The sequence below is a fragment of the Talaromyces amestolkiae genome, assembly GCF_001896365.1.
Source record: "Talaromyces amestolkiae strain CIB chromosome Unknown scaffold3.1, whole genome shotgun sequence".
Classification (NCBI taxonomy): domain Eukaryota; kingdom Fungi; phylum Ascomycota; class Eurotiomycetes; order Eurotiales; family Trichocomaceae; genus Talaromyces; species Talaromyces amestolkiae.
Genome location: NW_024468039.1, coordinates 815679 through 840395, shown reverse-complemented (window position 1 = coordinate 840395; position 24717 = coordinate 815679). Strand labels below are relative to the sequence as shown.

Below are 24717 nucleotides of genomic sequence, written 5' to 3'. Positions count from 1 at the left end.
TTGGATGTATTTCACAACATTACGTCAGCCATGTACAAGATTCTGCTGAAACAGTGTTTAAATTGTAAGTACTGAAAGCTTTGGAGATTATACACCTGCGTACAAACCAACAACGAAGAGAAGAGAGAGATAGGCACATCCAGCTTGAAGTTGAGCGTGAACCATCAACATGCCCGCGTCTATTACATTGGATGCCCGGCTCGCATTATTTTTGCCTAATTGATAAATTTAGGGCCCTACCTTATCGACTGCAATATGTAATAGTCATACTACTATCCTAGGTACTCATCTTAGCAAGCTCAGCCGATTTTCTGCTTTCAATGCGAACCCTGACCTACTACAGAGTATAGAGTTTATTGGAGCAATTTTAGCCGAGCACCGAAGAGGCAAAGAGGAAATATAGGGCGGAAATCGCTTGTAATATTAGTCTGTCTGTATATCTAATATCTCCGTGGTCGGTTCTTGTCTCTTTTATATATGAGAACATTGTATGAGCCTCTAACTGTGATTCTTTTCATCTACATGTTAATAATTGCTAACAAATTAAGTTGAAACGTTAGTAAATAAGCTTGCTAATAGCCTTAAGCAATGCGTCAAGTGTATTTATTCGTTTATTCCGTGTCGGGTTTAATTTTAATGACAATCGTCTTCATTGGTTAGCCACGAATAAGCTATACTGTAGATCGAGTGGACTCTTCGTGTATGGAGTATGTTGAGTTGACGTGCCAGTGGGGGTTTGAGCCACGAACCGCGTGGCGTGAGGTGGGTCTCATGTTATGGCATCTAGAGCTCATACACTACATAGTACATACTCAGCAGTAAGCGAAATACAATTCCGACCCGCCTTTTGATTACCCAGTTCCTCAGGAGAAAGGGAGGTGATTGATCGACTCCGAGGCAACCCTGCTCGTTGTTACCCCACGTTCACAGTTGCTGCCTCATAGAATCAATTGTGTTCGGAGATCTTTTTAAGAACCAGGCTATCTTGCAAACAAGAATTTTTCTCACTACACAAAAACAGACACAGTCATAATCTACCATAGATTTTTGGCTGACGTGGAACGGCTAACATAATAATGAATCCAGCGGCTTATACTACCGTCTATGACATTCTCAACTTTCTCATTAATCGCACCAGAAACGAATATGAACCACGTATTTTGTTGAACGACCTTGAGGGCGCGCTCAGTATGCTTGCAAAACTCGTTCGTGATGTGCGCACAATGGATCGAGGCTATAGCGAGGCAGATCTTCAGCATTGTTTAGAGGAAATGCAACGCCGGCATGAATGGGCAGAGTGTTAGTTATCTCCCAACTAACATTACAGTTGAAAACCCCTCTAAGAATAGATTTCTAGTCAACTCTTATATGGAAGGTCGTTCAGCACCGCCTCCCCTGATTCTCTGGCGTGCACATAACTTCGATACACCTTACGAAGTCATTGACGAGAATACATCCAACCTTGTCCGGAACTTCGCTTCGGACTTGCACAAATGGAACGAAATGGAGAGTGCCTCTGAGATTACCGTAACTCTACCTTCATTTCATGAGTTAGACTTCACCCTAGGTGACCTGGCAAATGAACTATCATCGCATTTGAAGAAAACCCAGATAAATCAGCAAAGATCAGACAGAGGAAAAGATAGACTTCATACGAATCTGGTTTCGCTGAGTGGGGATTTGAGGTGGACCATGCATTATACTAGCCAGAAAGCCAAGGCTGCGCTGAATCACGATGAGGTCGGAATCGCTGCTTTTGATACTAAAGCCCTCCGTTCGATGGGAATAGAGATTTGGAGAGTCAAAGACATTATTGAATTCCTAGAAAGCAAGCCAGGGCTTCTCCCAGGAGGCTTATTTGATAAGTATGCGAAACAATGGGCAAAAAATGCCGACGAATATGTCATCTGGGATTACATTGGGAGAGATTGTCTTATTAATTTCTGTAGCTGGGTCTCACTCTTCCAGCAGCCAGGAATCGACAAAGAAAAATTCTTACTGGAGCAATTTGTGGACTCAAAGAATCTGGGTTATTTTGCAAAAGATTATGGTTGGAGACCTATGACGTTAAAACTGGAGGAGTACGTGGATCGAGCGGCTGACTTTGCCCAGGCTTTACTGGGTGGCGACAGAATAATAACCCCCGACACGATAAGGATCACGGCTTCTCCCCTCTCAAGGCCCAGCGACTGGGGATATCGCATTCGTGATAGCTGTCAAATTACCGAAGATCTAATAATGCAAAAAATTATGGCTGAGATTATGAAAAACTTCGTTCCTGAGGACGCAACAACACCGGCTGAAGACAGAACGGTTTCAGGTGCCGAAGACCATGATGATATTGTTAGCAATGCTGATCATCACCGCATACCGTACATCATCGAAAAGGCTCAGAACCTGACAATAGATGATGCTGATAGTGGTCTTGAGAGATGAAGTATCATTCATGGTAGCTAGTAGGCCATGCGCTACGGTAGAGGTCGATCACACCGATACTATACGTCATTCTCTGCGTGGTACATTACAGTTTTTGCAAAAACGGTGCACGATTTTACAGACTTCAATTGTTTCTTATGTTTCACCCCAATATCGATCAGGGAGAGGATCGGATTAACAATATCTTTCGAGTTTCACGTACTCTTGTTTACTGCTCAGTATAACTATAACTACTTCAGTAAATTCCGTGTAAAGCTTGAACTGATGGGACTAATACAGTAAACCCAATACTAATTGTCCCAAAAAGGAGCTCTCCTCCGTGGGGATTCTTGTAGCGTGCTTACTTGGTGTTCGGATTCTTCAAATAGAGATTCAAGGAATTCCCCGGGTTTTGGCTAGTAGATGATCTTAAAGGTTATCTTCTCCCCAAATGTGCGTTGTCCTATCTTCGGTGGCTGCAGCAAGATTTACCTGAGGGGAGGGAGGGGGGTAGGGGGGTAGGGGGCAGTCAAGTACGTGTTGTTTCACTTTTCATTGTGTTGATGGAAGTTCATTTTCGGGTTCCTGTCTCAGTCTTCTATTGCGTACTTGATGACTGCCCGGACGGCCTTGATATCCGGTAGCCATTGATCAGAATCACAACGTGATTTTCCACCATGAAAGAAGGAAAGATTTCCTCGTCTTGACTCCGTGCATTGGTTCATGCCATCTCTAATCCCTGTCCATTGTGTGCAAGGGAATAAAAAGTGTTCCGCTGTCTCGCTTGGTTGACCACGGGCACAGAGATCAGAATTTACTTCGACTTGTTTGTTTACAAGTTCATTGAACGGGTATAGATATACAATTAGAACCTTGGAGCTATTTATAGGAGATATGATCTAGGTTGGATGGAGAAAACTGCTATAACTATTGCATATCCTCTTACTTAGTAATCTTACTTATATAGAAATTAAAATGTCGATTCCTCACACAGTTGGAGTAATCTTGCTATGTAACTTCTCACCTGCATCCTTGGCATTGAAGGTACTCATCGTAGACCGCGAGACGAAGTCGCCCGCGTCGGCTGACCGCACGTAATAAGCAATGTCGGCATGCGGATTCAACTCAATCTGAGAGAAACCGTTGCCCAGATACGCGAAGCGATTGCGGTTGTGGTAGCGGATATCGTAGTCGTCAAAGCGCGGCACGGACAGCGTTTCCATGAAGTGTAGATGGCTTCCAGGCCACACTGCAGTGACCTTGTTGGTGACGCGGTCCTTGTACCAGCTGGGACAGTTGTCACCCCAGACGCTCAGCTTCTCCATGAACAAGTCCTTGTGCTCCATAAAGTCATCCTGCGCATCCTGCTTCGGATCGAAAGATGCAACGCCTTCCTTCTGCCATCGGTTGAAGAACTTGGCCATGTATTCGGCCTCGACCTCAATGGCAAACAGCACGGGGCCGTTGCTGATGGTGCAGTTGGGTCCGAGGACTGCAGGCCACAAATTAATTAACCAAATCGGCACTGAGCTAGACAAAAATGTAGACAAAAAGAAAGATAGAGGCGTACACATGAAATAATTCGGATAGCCGGCAACAGCCACACTGCAGTAGTTCCGAGGCTCGGTCTTCCAGAAGTCGGCGAGGTTGCCACGTCGGCCAACGATTGGAAACCGTGGTCGGAAAGTCGTGTCAAAGCCTGTAGCGCAGATGAGAACATCCAACTCGGTCGCTGTGCCTGTCTCAGATATAACGCTTGAGGGAGTCACCTCGCGGATACCACCAAACTCTACCGTGACGTTGGGCTGCACGAGCGCTTCCGTATAACCTGGGCTTGGCTAGAGCAATACCCCAAATATTCACATCAGCATCAGACCACTTCTGGATGAATGTGAAATTTACCGTGCCTCGACGACATCCGTAGGCAAATTGCGGCACCATCTTGTCTGCCAATCGGTCGTCATTAAGGGATTTGCGGATCTCCGCGCTGAGCTGCTCCCTGATGGCCTGCTGCGCGACGGATTTTCTATGCAAGACAGCGAATTCGCCACCCCACTCCTGCTCGACCTTCTTGCGAGTAGCGAGATGATAAGCAGGGTCCGCCTTGAAACGAGCAATGTCGTCGTCGGAGAAATGGTGATACTCGCCATCATGCGTAGGGATAATCCATCCAGGAGACCGAATGTAGGTAGTTATATGCGCTGCATTTCTGCACATGACAAGAATTTAGCTACTCCAGCCGAGCATAAAAGTGGAGGTGGCGAGTTTACTCTTGGAGCCAGGGAAGTATCTGGACTCCCGAAGACCTGGCAGGTAGTTAGCTCAATGGCTATCCCATCTTTACTAAGGGTTGATCTCACCCGCTCCCAATGAGGCCCACTCGTTTCCCGATGATATCTAAGACACAAACACACAAAAATAAATCAGCGGTCCAATTACACAAATGGAATCAAAGAACTTACCTAATCGATCGTCCCAGGCGGCCGTGTGGATCAGATCCCCGTGGAAATCATGAAGGCCTGGGATATCCGGCCACTTCCAATTGTTCAGAATGCCCCCGGCGTTGACCAGAAAGTCACATCGGATCTCACGGGAAAAGGCCGAAGAGGTGTTGAGTACCTTGACCACCCACTCGCTGGCAACCTCATCCCATTCTGCGCGGTGCACTTCCCGGTTGCAGTGGATGAACTGCTTCAAGTCGTACTTCTCTACGAAGTCACTGAAATATTGGTAGATTTCAGGAGCGCCCGCGTAGGAGGCAGACCAGTCCGGTTTTCCCTCGAAGGAATATACATAGTTGTGTGCGGGCATATCACATCTGCAGCCGGGGTCTAAGGAATTGATACATAGGATTAGCTTCTCAAGGGGAATGACAGCTGTTAGAATAATTCTCGTAAAATTACTCACATCGATTCTCAAACCACGTTCCTCCTACATCGCTATTCTTCTCAAAGATATGGAGCGTGAAGTCGGTGAAGTGTCGCTTCAATTTGTACGCCAACATAATACCGGACGCACCCGCACCGATGCACACCACACGGAGATGCCGGTTGGCATGAAGCGGCCTCTCCAACTGTGGCTCGGAAGAGGGATTGATACCTGTAACACCGGTTGACAAACCATTTCCGTGATGGCCTTCAGACCCAGTAGCGACGACAGTTTCTGTAGTCATAGTGGCTCSTTCGATGTGAAATGCAAAATAAAAGAATGCGAAACGCAGAGCGGGATGCCTCTGAGTATCTGAATGGGCTACTTAAAATAAATCCAAAGTTAGCTGCCTCCCTTGATCTGTCTGGCATCAGCTGGTGTCGAGGTTGTCGATATACTTCGTTATCAGGTAACGATGTTGGTAATCGGCATACCAATGCGTTTCTAAACTAGCGCGTTACTGGTAATTTACTACCCCATACCGATATTAGATACGGAGCAAAAAGCCCAAAAATAATCCGAGCAAAAAGCCAACAGAAAAGGACTACCATAGCCTGTACTCCAACGAATCTATACGTTTGTGAAAGAAAGGGTCGCCGCTGGTGCAAGTGTTGAGTCCCTGCAAATAATATCGAAGACACAATGTTCGGCTAGCCTCGCAAATAACGCGCGTTGGTTCATATTGCATGTCTCGCTCATTCCCACTGCCAGAAAAAATATCCTGCTCCCAGAATTATACAGCGATTCCCTCTTTCTTCTTGAATATCACCCCTTGTTTTACCCAGCAAACTGATCAACGGAAGAGCCTCACAATGGCAACGGAAACCTCAGAGCAACCGCCAGAGATGGTAAAGACAACGGAGCAGTCTGACAGTAGCGAGAACGTGACGATATCGGAGAGCTCGTTGGAGATCAAGTTAAAACTTTTCCAGGAGCGCGTTGAGAGAATGTCCGCCTGGGAGGTGTTCCTCGTCTGGTTCGCCCTCGCGCTCTCAAACCTGTGTGTGTTCTTGGACGAAGGTATCATTTCAACTGCTATCCCACGTATTACGGACAAGTTTCAATCTTTGGGCGATGTCGGTGTAAGTCAATATTCAAGCCGTCTGCGTGTTCTTTCTAATGATAACGTACACAGTGGTACGGCTCCGCGTATAATATCACACTCAGCTCCTTCCAGCTGGTGTATGGACGGCTTTTCAACGAATTCCCGCTCAAAGTCACCTTCCTGGCGGCTTTGGCCATTTTCGAAATCGGTTCGCTCGTCTGTGCGACCAGCCCCAACTCTGTTGCCTTCATCATCGGCCGTGCCATCGCCGGCCTGGGAGCGGCAGGCTTGCAGAGCGGCAATTTTGCACTGCTCGCCGCCGCTCTCCCTCCAAAGAAGCTGCCTTTGTACATGGGCGCTCTGGGGATGGTGTACGGCATCGGCGCCGTCCTAGGCCCAGTGATGGGTGGTATTATCACCAACAGCTACTTGACCTGGAGATGGTTCGTCACTCCATCCTTGCCTTCCTCTTAACATTTGGTGAGGACATTTGTGTGTATGAGGGGCTGACAGATCAACTCTAGGTGTTTTTACATCAACCTGCCTATTGCGGCACCCACGGCTGTGGCGACCATCTTCCTGATCAAGGTCCCACCAACCGACAAAGGCAACAAGCCTCTTCTAAAGAAAATCTATAATTTGGACCCGCTGGCGGTCGTGATCCTGCTGCCATGCATCATCTCCCTAATACTGGCGCTGCAATTCGGTGGCGCACTGTATAGCTGGAATGATGGCCGCACCATTGGCTGCTTCGTGGCGTTTGGCGTGTTGCTTCTAGTCTTCCTAGTTGAACAGTGGTGGATGGGTGATGGAGCGCTAGTTCCTCCCCGGCTGGTGAGAAATCCCGTCGTGCTCTTTGGAGCCCTGTATGCCTTCTGTTTCGACAGCGCCTTTTACTCACTTGTCTACTATGTAAGTGTACCATAACCATTTTCGACATATCTGCTAATTTCAGTTTTTCTCAAAAGATGCCTCTCTGGTTTCAAGCTGTGGAAGGTGTCAGTGCCGAGGACTCCGGCATCCGCTATCTCCCACTGGTCCTCTCTCTCGTCATGACCATTTTCCTAGGTGGCTGGGCTGTTACCAAGGTTGGTTATTTCCAGCCCTTCATGCTGTTGGGTACCGCCTTGCTGGCCACCGGCGCAGGTCTGCTGTCGACGCTAGTTCCATCCTCGGGCAAGGGTAGCTGGATCTCATACCAGATTCTGGCAGGTCTAGGCATCGGCGTAGCGACACAGCAGGCTGTCGTTGCCATCCAAGCCATACTCAGTGGTGACGATGTCAATATAGGCATCGCACTAGCTATCTTCACCCAGTGTTTCGGCCCCACCATTTTTATCACTGTCAGCCAGGCTGTCTTTGAAGGCACCTTGACCAGCGGCCTGAACGACCATCTACCTGGCCTCATCAGCCCCTCGCAGATAAAGAACCTTGGTGCCACGCAGCTCCGGGATCTTGTCTCTCCCCCCCAATTACCAATAGTGCTAGAGATATACAGCTACGCTTTGTCGCGCACCTACCTAACAGCTTCGATCATGGCGGCATTGAGCGGACCACTGATCTTCTGTATGGGCTGGCGGAAGCTTCCCTCTCCCCCCGAAGAATCAGGGGAGTATCAAGGAGGCAACAATGAAGCTAACACTGAGGCCAACACTGAGGCAAAAAGCGACGGGGGCGAGACATCGCTCAAGGCGGAGGCCGCCAAGGAGGCCACCTCAATTACGGCATCGCAGTAGAGGATCCCCGTCCCCTGTTCAGACCCAAAGTTATTCGAGTTCGTTCAGCGGTAACTATATGGTTTTCTAAGACAATAATGGACTTTACGGTACCTAAGACTTCACAGCGTTTAGAGATATCTCTGCCTTCTGTTCCACCACGGATGGGACACCTATAATATCAGGGTTTACGTCTTTTATCTAAACAACTTTTCCACATCGAAATTTATCTAAGATCTTTTTGGCTTGAAGTTATTCAATACTATATTGTTAAACTCTCACTACTTTAGCTCAAGCTCAATTGAGCATTGTCTGTGGATCTGAAATCAACGAAAATACTGTTAGAGCCGTAGAGACAGTATCTATGGTGTAATAACCGCCAAAATAGCTCAGCAAGTCGTTGTCATAACAATGAATCGCTCAATTGCGGCATTTTTGCCATTGGGCATCTACCTGAGATCAGATATAACAAGCCTGTACTAAATTCCTCGTAGCGGACAAGGGGACAAACCACTTTCATGAAGTCCATATACCATAGGGTTACGGTTATTTATATGGGCCCATACAACCAAGCAAATAGCGCCTTGTTTACTAATGGCTTGTAAACTGCCGCTCTAAACGCTTCTGTCTGTATGCCAGCGCCAACACGCACATGTGCTAAAACGATGCATGTCTCGGAGCGCTCAATAGATCAATACAGCAAGGATTTCCCGCGGCTTAAAGCGATCTCCGGAACGCTTTGTTGCATGTGACCTGTACTGTGGGAATAGCTTCGGCCCTTCATGTATGCGTTTTACCAGGTTGTTGGGCATGCGTTGGCGAGGCCTGTTTCTCCCAATAGGCTAGTCTTAGGAATCAGTTATTAATTAGGAATTATGTTACCATATTGATCAAATCAACGTTTAGGTCAGTTGGACCAGCCTCGCACTGATCCATTGATGCTTCGTGTTCTTGGGCTGTGCTAAACCAACAGTATCCTTTCTATCTGTAGCACTATCATATAGGCTGCATCATCTATATGGGTAAAAGCTGGTTCGGCGAATATATCATGCATATGGCCGCAGGCTTGTGCTAGGATAATAAAGGCCGGGGTAATGATGTAGATTTTTGATCATCTAGTTAAGCAAAGACATTTAATTAATTAGCAAGTGGAGGTTACATGCATCCTATATTGATTAGGAATTTAGGATTAGCGCCAAGGAAATACATTACCATACATATTAGTATACGTGCTTATGAGGGGCGTGGGCTAAACTATTGTTACTATAACTACGTACAAATATCGCACCACTGTGTGTACTTTTTACCCAAGCTGTTGCAATCTAGATAAGTAGCGTTACTTAGCTAGATCAGACTATACGAAGCTTAATTTGTTAAGCATCTTAGTACGTCTATTATGCATCAACACATATACTGAGACCAATAAAATCAAACGCCCAACATTAATATATTAGAGATGCAATCTACCTGAAAGGGCTGTAAACAAAATAGAACGCCAGAGAATACCAACTAATACTAGAAAACCAGATACAACAAAAAAACGGAAAGCGTAAAAAGAAATATGTGGATACAACCAACAAAGGGTCCAGGGTCTCTAAGGTACAGATTTAGATAGCCAGTGTGACTTACGATACATATAGCACTATGCATGCAGCAAGAAGCAGATATGATAGATATATTATCCAATAAATAAGCAGTACTGTGCATACGGCGCAGAACGTGGGCATAAATAGATATGTTGCCTAATAACAAGGGGTACTGTGCGTGCGGCGCAGGACTAGATAGTAGTACCTATTACTCTCTGATATTATCAATTAGGCATAGTATAGTAAGAATAGTATATCCAGAGCCTCTAAATCCACTAGTACAGCAGTGCACTAAAATTGCTGTGTTATTTCTAAAATTGCGTTATCATCTAGTACAGTGTTTCAAATGTAAATAACATGTATTCTATACCATACTCTGTAATACCAATACAGTATAACCGAAATGTCAGTCAGCATATTGTCTTTCAGGTTGTTGCTTACCTAGATGGAGAGGAACTTGGAACGCCTGGAAGATGGCGTAGATACTCCTCAAAGGTATGGATGGCGGCGGCGAGTAGCCATACCTTGCTGCATTGGTGCACTTAAATGGCTATAAGTACGATATCGGCTGCTTCCCAGATCAGGCCTCTTGAGTAGTGATACATGTAAAGACGATAAAGTCATCTCGTTAACTCAGCATGTTGTATTCACGAAGATCCAAATCCCAGAGACTTCGGTCGATCAAGAGCTCAATCTCTCACAGCGATAGATCAGTCTCTGATGTAGTCAGGCCTAGTATTGTAGGAACCGACAATCATTTTATACCTCCTATCCTACCAGATCCCAAAGATATTCCATCTATTCCTGTGCTGCCTGCCTCGGAGAACGATGACGAGAAAACTGCCTGGAGCAGACACCTGAGGGAGCTTCTCTTAACTCATTCCCACACCAGCTTGACACGTCCGTCGCAAATCAGGAACCCCAGTTACTCGCCAGCATCACCGGGGGTTCTTGTGAAGTGAATGGCGCAGAAGTCTCGTCTCAACAGGCAGCTGGTCTGGTCAGTGCCGCGTGGGCCATCGTCCTGTCACGTCATTCCGAAAGCACCGAGACTTTGTTTGGCTTGCAGTACTTCAATTCTCCTCAGGTATCGTCGTCGATGCTGCCCATGCGCGTGCAGGTTGATCGCCTTCAGCTGGTCTCGCACTTCCTCCCCTACGTGAGAGAGTGGTCAGACAGAGTCATCTCGTCTCATCTCGATCTTGAAGATATCCGATCTCTCAACGCAGGTGCAGAGGTTGCCACTGGCTTCCAAACTGTCATCCGTTTCCTGGAGGGTCGTCTGGAGTGGCACAAACAGTCCAGCTCTCCGAATTATGGTGACAAGCCTGGGAGATCATCACAATACTCGCTGATAATTTACTGCTCCCGCTACGGTAACGCGCTGTCCTTTCTGGCCGAGTTTAACCAGACGATCTTGCCAACGTCCACCGTGAGGTTGTTGATAGATGACCTGGAGCATGCGGTGTGGCAACTCATCAACGGTCGAGACGACCAAGCTCTTCGACTGGACAGTCTTGAACAGCTGGGGCCACATGCACGTCGACAGTTACTTCGGTATAATAGACCGTAAGTAAACTACATTTGGATCTCACAGACGAGCTAGCTTGACTAACACTTAATCCTCAGACTGGCTCCCAAACTTAATTCATTCGTGCATGACATCATCGAGCAGCAAGTTTCTGAGCTGCCCCAAGCCGCAGCCATTGATGCGTGGGACGGCCAGCTCAGTTATTCTCAGCTCTGGGAGAGGAGTAGGGCACTCGCCCACCACCTCCAGCGACTGGGCGTTGGTCCCGGCGTGTTGGTGCCGCTGATATTCGAGAAGTCGAGCAAAAGCGTGATTGCGATACTCGCAGTCCTCCAAGCCGGAGGCGCAACAGTCGCCTTAGACCCAAGCGTCCCAGTGGTGCGTCAGCACACCATCATTCGTGATGTAGGAGCGTTCGTTGTCATCACATCAAGCACGCACCGCGACAAGGTACCTGCGCACATCACCATCGCCAGCCTCAAATATAACGTCGTGCTGGACGACGATCTTCTGCGCCAGTTGGCCGGAGTCACGGAATCCGGGCTTATTCAACACACGCCTGTTTCCACGCCGGATGACCCTGCATATGTCATATTCACGAGCGGGAGTACTGGGAAACCCAAGGGAGTCGTCATCAGCCACTCCGCATTCGTGTCGAGCTCTGCAGGATACAGCAAGGCCATATATTTGACTAGTCCACGAAGCCGAGTGCTACAATACTCTTCATTTACATTCGACGCCTGCATGCTCGAAATCCTCACGACACTCACTGTCGGAGCATGCATCTGCATCCCCTCCGAAGAGGATCGTCTCAACGACTTGGCCAAGTGCATCAATTCCTTTGACGTCAACTGGACGATATTGACTCCGTCGGTCGCCTCCCTACTTGACCCAAAAGACGTTCCGGGTCTCGAGGTCATCGGTATGGTGGGCGAGGCGTTGCCGTTCCACTTGGCCGATCGTTGGGCTGGCCACGCGAAAACTATCAACGCCTACGGTCCGGCCGAAGCCTCCATCTTGACCGTGATCAGCGAGCCACGTATCGCAGGATCTGGGCCGGTGTACCTGGGCCGTCCACCCAACTGCGCTGTGTGGCTCGTGGACCCGGACAATTTTAAGCAGCTCGTCCCATTTAATACCGTCGGCGAGATTGTCCTGGAGGGCCCGGTTCTAGCGACTGGCTACCTCAATAACCGCGAGCTGACAGAGGCCGCCTTTGTCGAGGATCCTGAGTTTCTGCGTCCCGTTATAGGCGCCAGCACCGGAGGCATTGTGCCGCGCGTTTATCGTACTGGTGACCTGGGCCAGATGCACGCAGACGGTGTCATCGAGTTCCTTGGCCGCAAAGATACACAGGTCAAGATTCGAGGGCAGCGTATAGAGCTCGGTGAAATTGAATCCAATATCAAAAAACTGCTCAGTGATGAGTCTGATGACTCTTTGGAGATTGTGGTCGAGGTGCTGTGGCCTGACAGCAAGGATCGGAAGCAGAACCAGGGCGACACCGGAGCGATGGTGCTAACCTGCTTTGCCTGCAAGAAAAACACCTCCCCGCCAGATGCTAACAGCCTGGCTCTCTTTAGTGATCACAAAGACCCTGGTCACTCGGCAACTGAGATTTCTAAACTCATGAAAAGAACCATGGAGCGGCTAGCCGGAATCCTTCCAACATATATGATCCCCAAGGTCATCCTCCCTTGCCAGGCAATCCCACACACTTCCTCAGGGAAGACAGACCGCAAGCGTCTTCGAGCTCTCGGTGCACAGATGTCAACAGACATATTGCTCACTCTAGGAATCCCTTCTGCGCCGTCAGCCGCCGTATCCGATCCCATCGAGGCTCTCAGTGAGACGGAGCGTATCCTGCAGGAGATCTGGGCTAAGCTCCTCGGGCTGCCACAGCAGTCAATCGGGCCGAACGACGATTTCTTTAAACTGGGGGCGGATTCCATGGTTGCGATCAAGATGGTCGCCGCGTGTCGCAAAGCTGGTTTGAAGATCACATACGCAACCATTTTCGGCAAACCGGGGCTCCGTGAGATGGCCGCTGTGTGTGAGCGCCCCAAGGAGGCAACAACGGACGGACTGACTGCATCCCACCAAATTCCAGCCCCAGTTCCATCCCAGATCCGTCCATTCAGCATGCTGAAGCCGCAAGATATCCTGGAGTTGACTGAAGAGGCGGCCATACAGTGCAATATGAGCAAGGATTCCATCGAAGATCTCTATCCTTGTACGTACCTTCAAGAGGGTTTGATGGCCGTCAACTTAACGAGGCCTGGAGCTTATACAGCTCAGATGGTGCATGAACTTCCCAGAGGCACTGATATGGTGCGATTTAGACACATCTGGGAAACGATATATGCGGCGTGCCGGATTCTCCGGACCAGGTTTGTGATGACCTTGGCCGGGTCTCTCCAGGCTGTTATCAAGGGTCGTATCCAGTGGAATGCAGCCGACAGTCTCGAAAGCTATCTAAAGCGTGATGAGGGGGAGCTCATGGTGCCCGGCGTTGCGCTGAGCCGGTTCGCCATCATCACTGGCCCGGATGGCCACGCCACGCATTTCGTCTGGACGATGCACCACATGCTCTACGATGGCTGGACGCTTGGGTTGTTGTTACGAAAGGCAAACGCCATGTATCGGGGTGTCAAGTTTTCCATTATTGATGACTTCTGCCACTTCGTTGCCTACACCAAGTCCCTAGACAAAGACAGTATGGGAAGGTACTGGCAGCAGGAGCTCAAGGATGCTCCAGCCTCGACATTTCCGGTATCTTCACGGCTAGGCTACCAATCTATCGCCCGGACAATCATCCGGGACCGTCTCGAGCTCAGCCATTCGCCTCCCGCAGGCTTAACGCTGCCATCGCTGATCCGAGCTGCCTGGGCGATCATGATCAGCCATTTCTCCCAGACGGATGATGTGGTTTTTGGAGCCATTGTCTCTGGGCGCAGCACTCCCATGCCTAATATTGAATTGATTGTGGGGCCTGTAATTGCTACCGTCCCCGTCAGGCTGCGCGTACAGCCCGACCAGCGTGTGCTGGACTTCCTTCGTCACGTGCAGAACCACTCCATACAGATGTTGCACTACGAGCAGGCCGGCATCCAACAAATTCGACAGTTGAATAGCCACACTAAACGCGGGTGCGAATTCCAGAACCTACTTGCCGTCCAGTTTGACTGGGAGGAAGACAATGGCTTGCTCGCGAAACCTCAGTACCGTGAGGAGTTCACCACCTATCCGGTGACCTGCGAGGTAAAAGTGATACAAAGTAGAAAGGCCATTGAGTTCGCCACGCATGTCGACGAGGAGGTGACCAGTCGCCTTGTGGTGGCCCAGGCTATCGGCCAGGTCAAGACCATCCTTCACCAGCTGGTCCGATTATCTGCAGAGTCAGCCACGACTCTTAGCGAGATCAAAGTAGACGACGAACTTGGAGAATATGATGACGGGGACAAGGAGTCGGCAGAGGAATCAATGCCTTTATCCTCATCCTCTTTGCCACCACAACTGCCGCTTCCGGTGACCGTGCGTGCTTGCATCCATGACTTGATCAGAGAAGTGGTAGAACGCCAACCTAACGCAGAAGCGCTCTACTCATCTCTCTTATCGGTGTCGTACTGGGAGTTGGATGACTTCTCGACGAAACTTGCTGCCCATCTCATCAGCGTTGGTGTTGCTGCCGGGACCCTGGTGCCGCTGTGCTTCGAGAAATCAGTCTGGACAGTGGTCGCAATGCTTGCCGTGCTTAAAGCCGGTGCTGTATTTGTCGCATTGGATCCCAGCCAGCCCTTGACCCGGTTGAAAAGTATTTTACAGGACACCGAGACGAGTGTGCTCTTGACCTCGAAACTGCACGCGCGAGTGACCATCCTGCCCGTAGCCAACGTCATCGTCGTCGAGAAAACTCTACTGCAACGGCTGACAAGGCCAGAAGAACGAGGTATCTCGCTCAAAAACCGAGCCTCGCCGGACGATCTTGCATACCTTATCTACACCTCGGGCTCGACAGGCAAACCCAAGGGTGTCATGATCTCCCATTCGGCGTATGTATCTGGCGCGCTGGATCACGGCCCTCGACAGGGTATCCGGCAGCAGCAGAGCCGTGTGCTGCAGTTTGCCTCGTACAGCTTCGATGCCAGCCTAGTCGAAATCCTTACTACCTTGGTTCATGGCGGCACTGTGTGTGTGGCGAGCGACAAGGAGCGGCTTGAAGACGTCCATGGCTTTATGCAGCGAGCCCAGATTGACTATGCCGTGTTGACACCTTCCGTGGTACGATTGCTGCGCCCGGCCGATCTGCCGTTGCTTCGGACCCTCGTGCTTGTCGGTGAGGCAGCAGATGACGAGCTGGTCAAGCGCTGGCTGGACGCCGCAGTGGATGTATTCAACGGCTACGGACCCAGTGAGTGTTCTATTGTGGTCGCCGTGCAGAAGATGGCGCCTGGAATGAACGTCCGCAACATCGGCTTGCCCGTTGCTGCGCGAGCGTGGGTCGTGAATCCAAATAATGTTGACGAGCTCCTGCAGGACGGAGAGGATGGTGAGCTTCTCGTAGAGGGACCAACACTGGCCCGAGGCTACCTTAATAACCGCGAGGCCACTGAGAGCGTATTCATTTGGAACCCTGCATGGGCCCTGCAGGAGGGAGAGGAAAACAGTGGCAGACGCATGTATAGGACAGGGGATATGGTGCGACGCAACCCGGATGGCTCCTTATATTATATTGGCCGCAAAGACTTGCAAGTCAAGGTTAATGGTCAGAGAATCGAGCTGGGTGAAATCGAGGCCCACCTCTCTAGGTGCTCGCAAGTCAAGAACGGGCTTGTACTGTTCCCATCCAGTGGGAAGTTCGCCAAGCAGCTCACAGCTGTCCTTGAGCTGGAAGGCAATAACTACAAGTTCAGTGAGCAAGTAGTCCACATTCGAAATTACCTTTCCACCCGAATCCCACCCGCTGTGGTCCCGAAGCATTGGCTGGATATCCACTCACTGTCGGACGGCGGCCTACCCCTGTTGCCCTCTGGCAAGGTGGATCGAAGCACCGTCGTCTCCTGGTTGACCAAGCGCGTCAGTATTGATGCGGACCTGTTTATGGGCACGCGAGAAGCTGCCTTAGAGCGGGAAACTGCAGCCACCACGATACAGATAAGCGAAAACCCGGCAGCGGAGCTGGCTGCTAAAGTTTCATCCATGCTCCCGGGAGACAGGTCGCTCGCGTTGCAACATGGGGAAGGTTTCCGAGACGCTATTTTTTCTCAGTCCGGCTTGGACTCGCTAGATATGATGTCCCTTATCCACTACATTTCCGGCCGATATCGGGTGCATGTCAACATGCAGCTTCTAATGGACAAGTGTACTACAATTAGGAAGCTCGCGCAGTTAATCACGGAATCTCAATCTTCCGGCTGGGAGAAGCCAAACGATGTTACTGCAACTGCCACGCCGATTGACATCATGGCCGAGATCAATAAGTATGATGCCCGAGTTGCTGCAGTTCAGCTCAGCTCATCCGTCCTCAGCAGCAAGCTTTCCGAGGAAACCCTGATCAACCGAAGTGCCCGGCACAAGAGTGGTTCTAACGGTCACTCACTTTATCGTGGCAGGTTGCAGCAACGGTCGAGAAATTCTAGCCATGGCCAGAGCAGCACCAGCAGTAACGGCAGCACCAGCAGTTCCTCCGGTTTTAATATCCTCACCGGCTCGACAACAGACAGTAAACCCGCAATGAGCAGCCTACTCAAGCCTGATCACCTCATCGTGCTGGTCACCGGCGCTTCGGGATTTATCGGTACACAAATCATCCGGCAGCTGCTAGAGAAGCCGACAGTGGCACAAGTTATTGCCCTAGTCCGCGACGATGAGCACCAGCCGGCACGGACCCGTACTATCGCCTCGGCGCAGAAGGCGCTTTGGTGGACAGACCTGCATGCCGAGAAGCTCGAGGTCTGGGCTGGTGACCTCTCMAAGCCGCATCTGGGCCTGGATGCCAGCCGATGGGGCCTGCTGAACAGCTCAGACAATAGCAAGCGTGTTGATGTTATCGTCCATGCGGGGGCAGCTGTGAACTGGACCCGGAGCTATGTCGATTTGGAAGCCGTCAATATCGGCTCCTCCGTCGAGCTGCTGCAGCTCGCTGTGACGGGTAGTCGGCCGCGCCTCGTATATGTTTCCGGCGGCCGGCAATGGAAGTCAGAGCACGAGTGCGACGAGGATGTTGCGCTCTTCCTGGCTAATGACATAGGGTACAGCCAGACTAAGTTCGTGGCCGAAGCCGTCATCCGGCGAGCGGCGTTGCGAACCTCCCCAGACTGCAGCAACATATCTATCATCAAGCCCGGCTTGGTTATAGGCACAGCGCAAGAAGGAGTTGCCAACATTGACGACTACCTTTGGCGCCTGACAGCTGCAAATATCGCTATCGGTGCCTTCGACAGTGCGCAGGCGCGCGAGTGGCTACATCTCTCGGATGTGACAACACTTGCCCGCCTGGTGGTGGAGACTGCTATCGACCCCGGCTTGGACCAGAACCCCCAGATCCCTGTTCAGTACATCCGTGATGGCATGACCTGGGGAGCCCTATGGGACATCATCCGAAACCTGGGCTACCAGCTGGAGGCCAAGAGTACCGCGCAATGGTACGCAGCCATACGCGCTGACCTTATCGCCCGCCGGGAGCAGCATCCTCTATGGCCACTGTTCCACCTGTTTGGCGAGGAGACCGAGGACAGTGAGGACACCGCGAACTCGTTAGTCACTGCCGACGAAGTCCCAGTCCCTCCACTACACCTGCGCATTGCCGTGGTCAAGAACGTGGAGTTCCTGGCTCAGATCGGTTTCCTCCCAGCTTCTCCCCAGAGCCAGATCCACGGCCCCAGATCCCTCTTGGGACAACCCTTCTCCAGGTCTCGGTAATCAGCAGAAGCTGCAGGATATTTTGGGACGAACTTTAACACGCCTATGATGATCAAATAATTTAAATTGTGGCGACTAGGGAGCTGAGAAAAGTGACTTGGAGCTCATTCAAACGATGAAATTTGACACAAACTTCAAGGCTCAAGAAGGTTGCAGACGGAAATCGACTTTGATTCTCTTTTCTCGTAACTCTGAAGTCAACACGCATACGAAATAGCATTCAGTTCAAGCCAGGCAGCCATTTATTTGTTACAATATCCTTAGTTGCGAAGAATTCAGCGATAGTTAAGCCCTGCAAAGTGATTGCTATAGCGAGTCTTGCCTGTTAAATTCAATTTCTTGGAGGATATTAATCTCAAAACTAGTTTCTTCTTTTCTTTTTTAGTCTGCTTATGGCCTTTCTTTCTCATGTTGTCATTTTGGGACTTCAAAGCATTGCAATGTGGGAAGTATTATGGATTCGCTGTCAGGGTTCGCTCTCAGTCTTACCCTAACGTTGGATTCCGGTGCTCTGGAGGAATTATTATTGTCTCTTAGGATTTCGAGTCTTGTATTTCTCCACTCTTTCTGCAAATCAGCAGTCCTTTTGTTCTTATCCTTGCTTCTAGTTCATCTGTCAGTTTGCAGAATTTATTTTACGTTCCCATGCCAGATCTTTACATTCGCAAGCACATGCCACATTTTGTGGGTTTGAAGGTGCTCAAGCAAATTGTTTATACGCCAGCGTGCACCTACGCCAAAACGATGCATGTCTCGAAACACTCAAACGAGTCCTCGGAACGCTTTGTTATACGCAGTTCACACACTAGGAATAGCTTCACTAATCCCCTGTGGAATACACATTCCTTTACATTTGTGGGGAAATCACCACCAAGATGAAGCCTTTGCAAGGCCTCCATGTAGGCTTAATAGAGCCTATTCCCCCCCTCCACTTTATATTAGAGATCAGCCATTAGTCATCAGTCATCAATAGTATTAGGATACCATACCATATCGATCAGGCTCAACCTTAGAGGCTTCTCGGACTAGCCTCGCACCAATCCCTGCTTCGTGCTCTAGGACCGTGCTAAACCGACACCAATATTCTATTAGGTAGCTGTACGATGAAAAACTAAGCATGGAGATAGGAAGATGAGCTGGCTCTCCAATGAAGCCATCGAATAAAATGATCAATCCGCAATCGTTATGTGTGAGAAAAAGATCACAAGTATACCCGTGGAGTAGCTCATGAATCGTACAAACCCTACATGCCAGATTTCACACAAATCAGCTCCGAAGAAAGTCTATATAAAATCAGCTGTAGAACATAATGTACTCAAACAGACAACTCAGTGTATACAATCTTGCTAGTCACTTCTTCTTTTACCGTCTTCAGGATTGGCCTGGAGTAATCCGCCAATCCGACAACCGACACAGTGGGCATCGATCGTGTCTCCTAGATTTTTCATAGCTTAGTAGTTTCTAGGTTTGATTTTGTATTTAATTGGATTTTTTGTTTCTGTTGCGTCAATGGTTACTAGAGGAGTTAGCAGGCTTGTCGTCGATTAATCTAAATCGATGAGGTGCCCATAATAATCGTCACTATCCCAGTATTTTCATATAGGGTCCACCAGCGCCCCTGACGAAGAAGCATACAACTCGCCCGTTGGTGTTGTGGTTCGATTCTAGGCACTTGCTTATTTCTTTGGCTACTCGGCCTTGTTCAATGTGTGTATACATATCTAAACATTGTCTACGAAGGTTGACTGGACTGGAGGGTCCGCGTCCTGTCAGCGGTTTTCGCTGAATTTTGGACTCTTCCTTTCCGACTGCGAATACTGATGTTCTGATGAGAGCCATCCCTCTGTTCCTGACTACAATGAATGTCTCGCTGAGGAGAGAAATATGTCCGGGAGCGGGTGATCTGATGTTACGGGAATCCTTAGCCAACAAAACGAGCGCTGATTGGCTGCGTGGAGGCGTTTCACCAGACAATGGCGAAACAGTAGGGTCAGTTATTAATACACAAAGGACTATACTTGATTTGGAATATTCCCATTCTTATTTTATTTTTCTTTATTATTGTACTCCCTCCAACAGTATATTATTTTATGGTAAGGCAAAGCGTAGAAAGCAAGAATATGTACTATGTAGGCAAGGAAGCAGTTAGCAGCAAGCACTAGCTGTTCCGCATTACTCAAGCCCTAGCCCTAAGTCTCGTCTGGAATGTACCAGGACAACAACCTGGCTAGACCCTGGCAACGACAGTCACCGATCGACTCGAGAAATGTGCAAGATCTCGAATCATGCCGGGATTTACACATTGCGTAGTGCGATTTTCAGGGTCAGACAATTAAATAACACGAGGACCCCCTGTTCAGCTTGGTACATGAATAAGTGCCCAGACCGAAGCATTCCAGAATTCGTACAAATTGCCTGACAACGAATATTCTGTCGTCTAGGCCCTAGTTCAAATAAACATTTAGAGCATATATGTATCGCTTCGACATCTCCATTTGCTTCTTACCAAATTTATCTCATTTGGTATTTAACCACCCGTCCACACTTCTCAATTGTAACCATCACCAAACACCGAATCTACCCAAATACCTTAATTTGATCTCCTGCCAGCGAACAATTATCAGTTGTCCGTCGATCAGCGAAACGTGCAAGCCGGCTGGTGTTTCAAGTTTCGACAAGCTCGCTCGTCTTAGGGCTTGCGGCGTCAACGCGGCACCAATCAACGGGCCCAGGTCCCTGAACATCTCAAACAAGCCCCTGTTCGAAGAACAGCGTTTTCTTCACAGCCTCGACAAACGATTTGTTTCTTAATCGGGAGAAGTGGGGTCTTGAAACAAGACTATCCTTCGTAATTGAATCGCGAAAGGGTTCGATAGGTCTGATGATCCATCCTATGCTTGTTTCTATTGTTTCGTCTATTGTGAAGAAACGGGCGCTGATTGGCCGGGATCGCATTATCTAGGCCAACAAACGGGCTTCACGCTCTTTATTAATCGTCCTGAATAAAGCGATACTACCTGATACCTGATACAATAGAATAGAGGCAAATCGCTGTAAGTGGGCCGCATTGTATTCTATTCAGTGTCTGTGGTCTAGGGCCAGTGCCCTCCTGCCGTGTGCTGCTTACTACTTGACTCTCTAGATCTCCCCCTTCTCTTCCTCTTTTCTCTTCTTCGCTCTGCCAAATATCTCGACTTTATCTATTTTCTTTCTATCTCAGCTTCGGCATTCATTCTTTTGTGGCTGGKGTCCGCAGTCGTTCTTTCCTTTCGATTATTTGCGACGATTCACTGTCCCGGTGACGGCCAGTTAGTGATTGATTGCACGCGAAGTAAGTACAAATCTATATTATGTGATACAGTTGGGTACCTGATGCTAATATTCTACAGTTGTATACACATTGTACGTGGTTTCGAGGCAGCACCCTACAATAGAAGAAAGCATAAACCTAACCGCCCTGGAAGTGATACAGACCATCATCAGTGTCCTTCAACCCAACTTGAGAAGCCGTTTACCACTCGTTCAAGACATCTGCCGGCCAGATCACATTTACAAGTTCATTCAATACAAACGACACCATGCTTTTCGTCAAGATTCTTTTGCTTCTTGGCTTTTCAGCCCTACTGCAGGCTGCGCCTACGCCACAAGCCAGCACTGCTGCTTCATCTTCTGGTTTCTGGATGGCCAACATTCAGCGACAGGGTACAGTGGCATTTGGAAACTCGTCAAGCTACCAGATCTTCCGCAATGTAAAGGACTTTGGCGCTAAAGGTATGCCTAGAACATGAGAACCTGTGGATGATGTAATACTCATATTTATAGGTGACGGATCAACTGATGACACCGATGCCATTAACAGCGCTATCTCCAGCAGCGATCGATGTGGCTTAGGATGCGACTCGTCAACAACAACTCCAGCTATTGTCTACTTCCCCCCCGGGACCTATGTCGTTTCGAAGCCCATTGTCCAATACTACTATACGCAACTCATTGGTGACGCTACTGACTTGCCTGTTCTAAAAGCTGCCGCCGCCTTTTCTGGCATGGCTGTCATTGATTCTGACCCATACACTGACACAGGCGCCAACTGGTACACGAACCAGAACAATTTTTTCCGTCAGGTTCGCAACTTCGTTATTGATCTTACTGCTATGCCTCAGAGCTCTGGAGCCGGTATCCATTGGCAAGTGGGTCAAGCTACTAGTCTTCAAAACATTCGGTTTGAGATGGTCAAAGGAGGTGGCGACGCCAACAAACAAGAGGGTATCTTCATGGACAACGGTTCAGGTGGTTTCATGACCGACTTGACCTTCAATGGTGGCAACTATGGAATGTTCTTGGGAAATCAGCAGTTTACAACCCGAAATTTGACTTTCAATGGTTGCAATACCGCTATTTTCATGAATTGGAACTGGGCTTGGACTTTCAAATCTGTCACGGTAAATGACTGTGCGGTTGCTCTGAACATGTCCAACAGCCCATCGAACCAGACTGTAGGCTCGGTCATGATGTTGGACAGCACACTCTCAACTACCGGTCAAGCCATCGTTACTGCCTGGACCCAAGACAGCATTCCTATTGGCGGTGGTGACTTGATTCTGGACAACGTCGACTTTACTGGATCTAGCGTCGCCGTCGCTAGCATCGGTGGCGATACAATTCTAGCAGGTGGCTCTGTTGTCAAGTCATGGGTCCAAGGTAACACGTATACCGGCGGCTCTACCTCCAGCAAACGTGATCTTGAATCTACAAACCTTGAGGATGATACCTGCCCAGCACCCGAGGTTGTTACCGTGACTGTCTATCAGACTCTTGGCAATGGTGCTTCAGAGGCCACATCTATCCCTGTCGCCTCAGCGGCTGCTGGTACCTCTGTAGCTTCGCGACTCAGCCCTGCTCAGTCCGACTCTGCATCTGGATCTCTATCTGGTGCTGCAGCTTCTTCCAAGATCCCCTCATCAGCTACCGGTAGCCCGTCCACCGGTAAAGCATCTCAGACAGCCACAACTGGGACACCAGCTTCTGGCACATCTTCTCCTAGCTCTGGGTCCTCTGCGCGAACTTCCGCCCTAAGCAGCAAAACTCACTCCGCTGTCGCTTCAGGTAGCACATGTGCGGCTCCATCTGCAACTAAATCCCGCGTTCAAGCAACCAGAGCAGCAGCATCCAAGCCCGCCGCTCTTGTTGACAGCTCTGGTAAAGTGTTTGAGCGTTCCAAGCCACAGTATGAGACGGTTGCTGCATCGTCCTTCGTCAGCGTTAAGTCTGCTGGTGCCAAAGGTGATGGTACAACGGATGACACTGCGGCCATTCAAAAAGTTCTCGACAGCGCGACTTCCGATCAAATTGTTTACTTCGATCATGGCGCTTACCTTATCACCTCTACCATCAAAGTCCCTAAAAATATCAAGATCGTTGGTGAAATTTGGCCCCTTCTAATGGCATCGGGAACTGCTTTCTCGGACGAGAAAAACCCCATTCCTATGCTTCAGATCGGTGAATCTGGTGATACTGGAAATGTGGAAATTCAAGACCTTATTCTTGAGACTAAGGGATCCGCTCCAGGCGCTATCCTAATGGAGTGGAACGTCGCTGGTTCTTCTCAAGGTTCTGCTGGAATGTGGGATGTTCATTTCCGTGTCGGTGGTTCTGCTGGCACCGGATTACAGAGTGATACTTGCTCGAAGAACCCGGCTTCTACCCATGCTGCAAATAATGCTTGCATTGGCGCCTTCATGCTTTTCCATGCTACCCAGTCAGCGAGCGCTTATATTGAGAACTGTTGGTTCTGGGTCGCCGATCACGAGCTTGATCTTGCTGATCACAACCAGATCGACATCTACAATGGACGTGGTGTTCTCCTGGAGAGCCAAAATGCCGTCTGGATGTACGGTACTGCCTCTGAGCACAGCCAACTGTATGAATACCAGCTCAGCAACGCCAAGAACGTGTTTATGGCTTTGATCCAGACAGAGACACCGTAAGTTAGTTCTACCCACGAACACATCCTCGATACTAATCTGGCATATAGATATTGGCAATCCAACCCCACTGCTCTCACACCTTTTACCGCTCAAACCAACTTTAATGACCCAGACTTCTCGACCTGCACAACTGACAGCTGTCGCAAAGCCTGGGGTTTGCGCGTTTCCTCATCGTCTGATACTTTGATCTACGGAGCCGGCCTCTACAGCTTCTTTGAGAACTACGATCAAACCTGTTTGGCTACCGAGTCCTGCCAAGAAAATATCGTCCAGATTGACTGCTCTAGCATTTCCATCTATGGACTGAGCACGAAAGCTAGTACCAACATGATCACATCGTCAGACGGGACGTCCTTAGCTCTACAAGAAGACAACACAAGCTCTTTCGCTTCAACGATAGCGTTGTTTGAGCAATAATTTTGTGTTTGCTTTTTTCATTTTCACTTCATCCATATACATATTCAGTTTATTGGAGAGGAAAATTATTCATATCCCTATCTTATGTACTTGAAGGCGATAGACCATGATTATTCTGTTAGGTACTTAGTAGTAGTTAAATCAATGATACCATATTCCTGCTACAAGATATGCA

General features: G+C 49.1%; 5 protein-coding genes across 5 annotated transcripts; 4 read left to right on the top strand and 1 right to left on the bottom strand.

The window, feature by feature from the left end:
* Nucleotides 1–1076: 1076 nt before the first annotated feature.
* Nucleotides 1077–2436, top strand: BHQ10_002326 (uncharacterized protein; the record flags this gene model as incomplete). The annotated part of the gene is made up of 2 exons (XM_040874460.1): nt 1077–1299; nt 1358–2436. The coding sequence occupies 2 exons, from the start codon at nt 1077–1079 to the stop codon at nt 2434–2436; spliced, it is 1302 nt and encodes a 433-aa protein (XP_040730831.1).
* A 965-nt stretch (nt 2437–3401) lies between these two features.
* Nucleotides 3402–5587, bottom strand: BHQ10_002325 (uncharacterized protein; the record flags this gene model as incomplete). Its single annotated transcript, XM_040874459.1, has 7 exons — nt 3402–3907; nt 3986–4253; nt 4318–4624; nt 4686–4721; nt 4776–4812; nt 4878–5246; nt 5323–5587. 7 exons carry the CDS (start codon nt 5585–5587, stop codon nt 3402–3404), a joined length of 1788 nt encoding a protein of 595 aa, XP_040730830.1.
* A 568-nt stretch (nt 5588–6155) lies between these two features.
* BHQ10_002324 (uncharacterized protein) lies at nt 6156–8124 on the top strand (the record flags this gene model as incomplete). The annotated part of the gene is made up of 4 exons (XM_040874458.1): nt 6156–6425; nt 6479–6831; nt 6913–7300; nt 7357–8124. 4 exons carry the CDS (start codon nt 6156–6158, stop codon nt 8122–8124), a joined length of 1779 nt encoding a protein of 592 aa, XP_040730829.1.
* A 2664-nt stretch (nt 8125–10788) lies between these two features.
* On the top strand, nt 10789–18141 carry BHQ10_002323 (uncharacterized protein; the record flags this gene model as incomplete). Its single annotated transcript, XM_040874457.1, has 2 exons — nt 10789–11258; nt 11319–18141. The coding sequence occupies 2 exons, from the start codon at nt 10789–10791 to the stop codon at nt 18139–18141; spliced, it is 7293 nt and encodes a 2430-aa protein (XP_040730828.1).
* Nucleotides 18142–21719: 3578 nt separating this feature from the next.
* Nucleotides 21720–24542, top strand: BHQ10_002322 (uncharacterized protein; the record flags this gene model as incomplete). The annotated part of the gene is made up of 3 exons (XM_040874456.1): nt 21720–21912; nt 21964–24121; nt 24173–24542. The coding sequence occupies 3 exons, from the start codon at nt 21720–21722 to the stop codon at nt 24540–24542; spliced, it is 2721 nt and encodes a 906-aa protein (XP_040730827.1).
* Nucleotides 24543–24717: the final 175 nt, after the last annotated feature.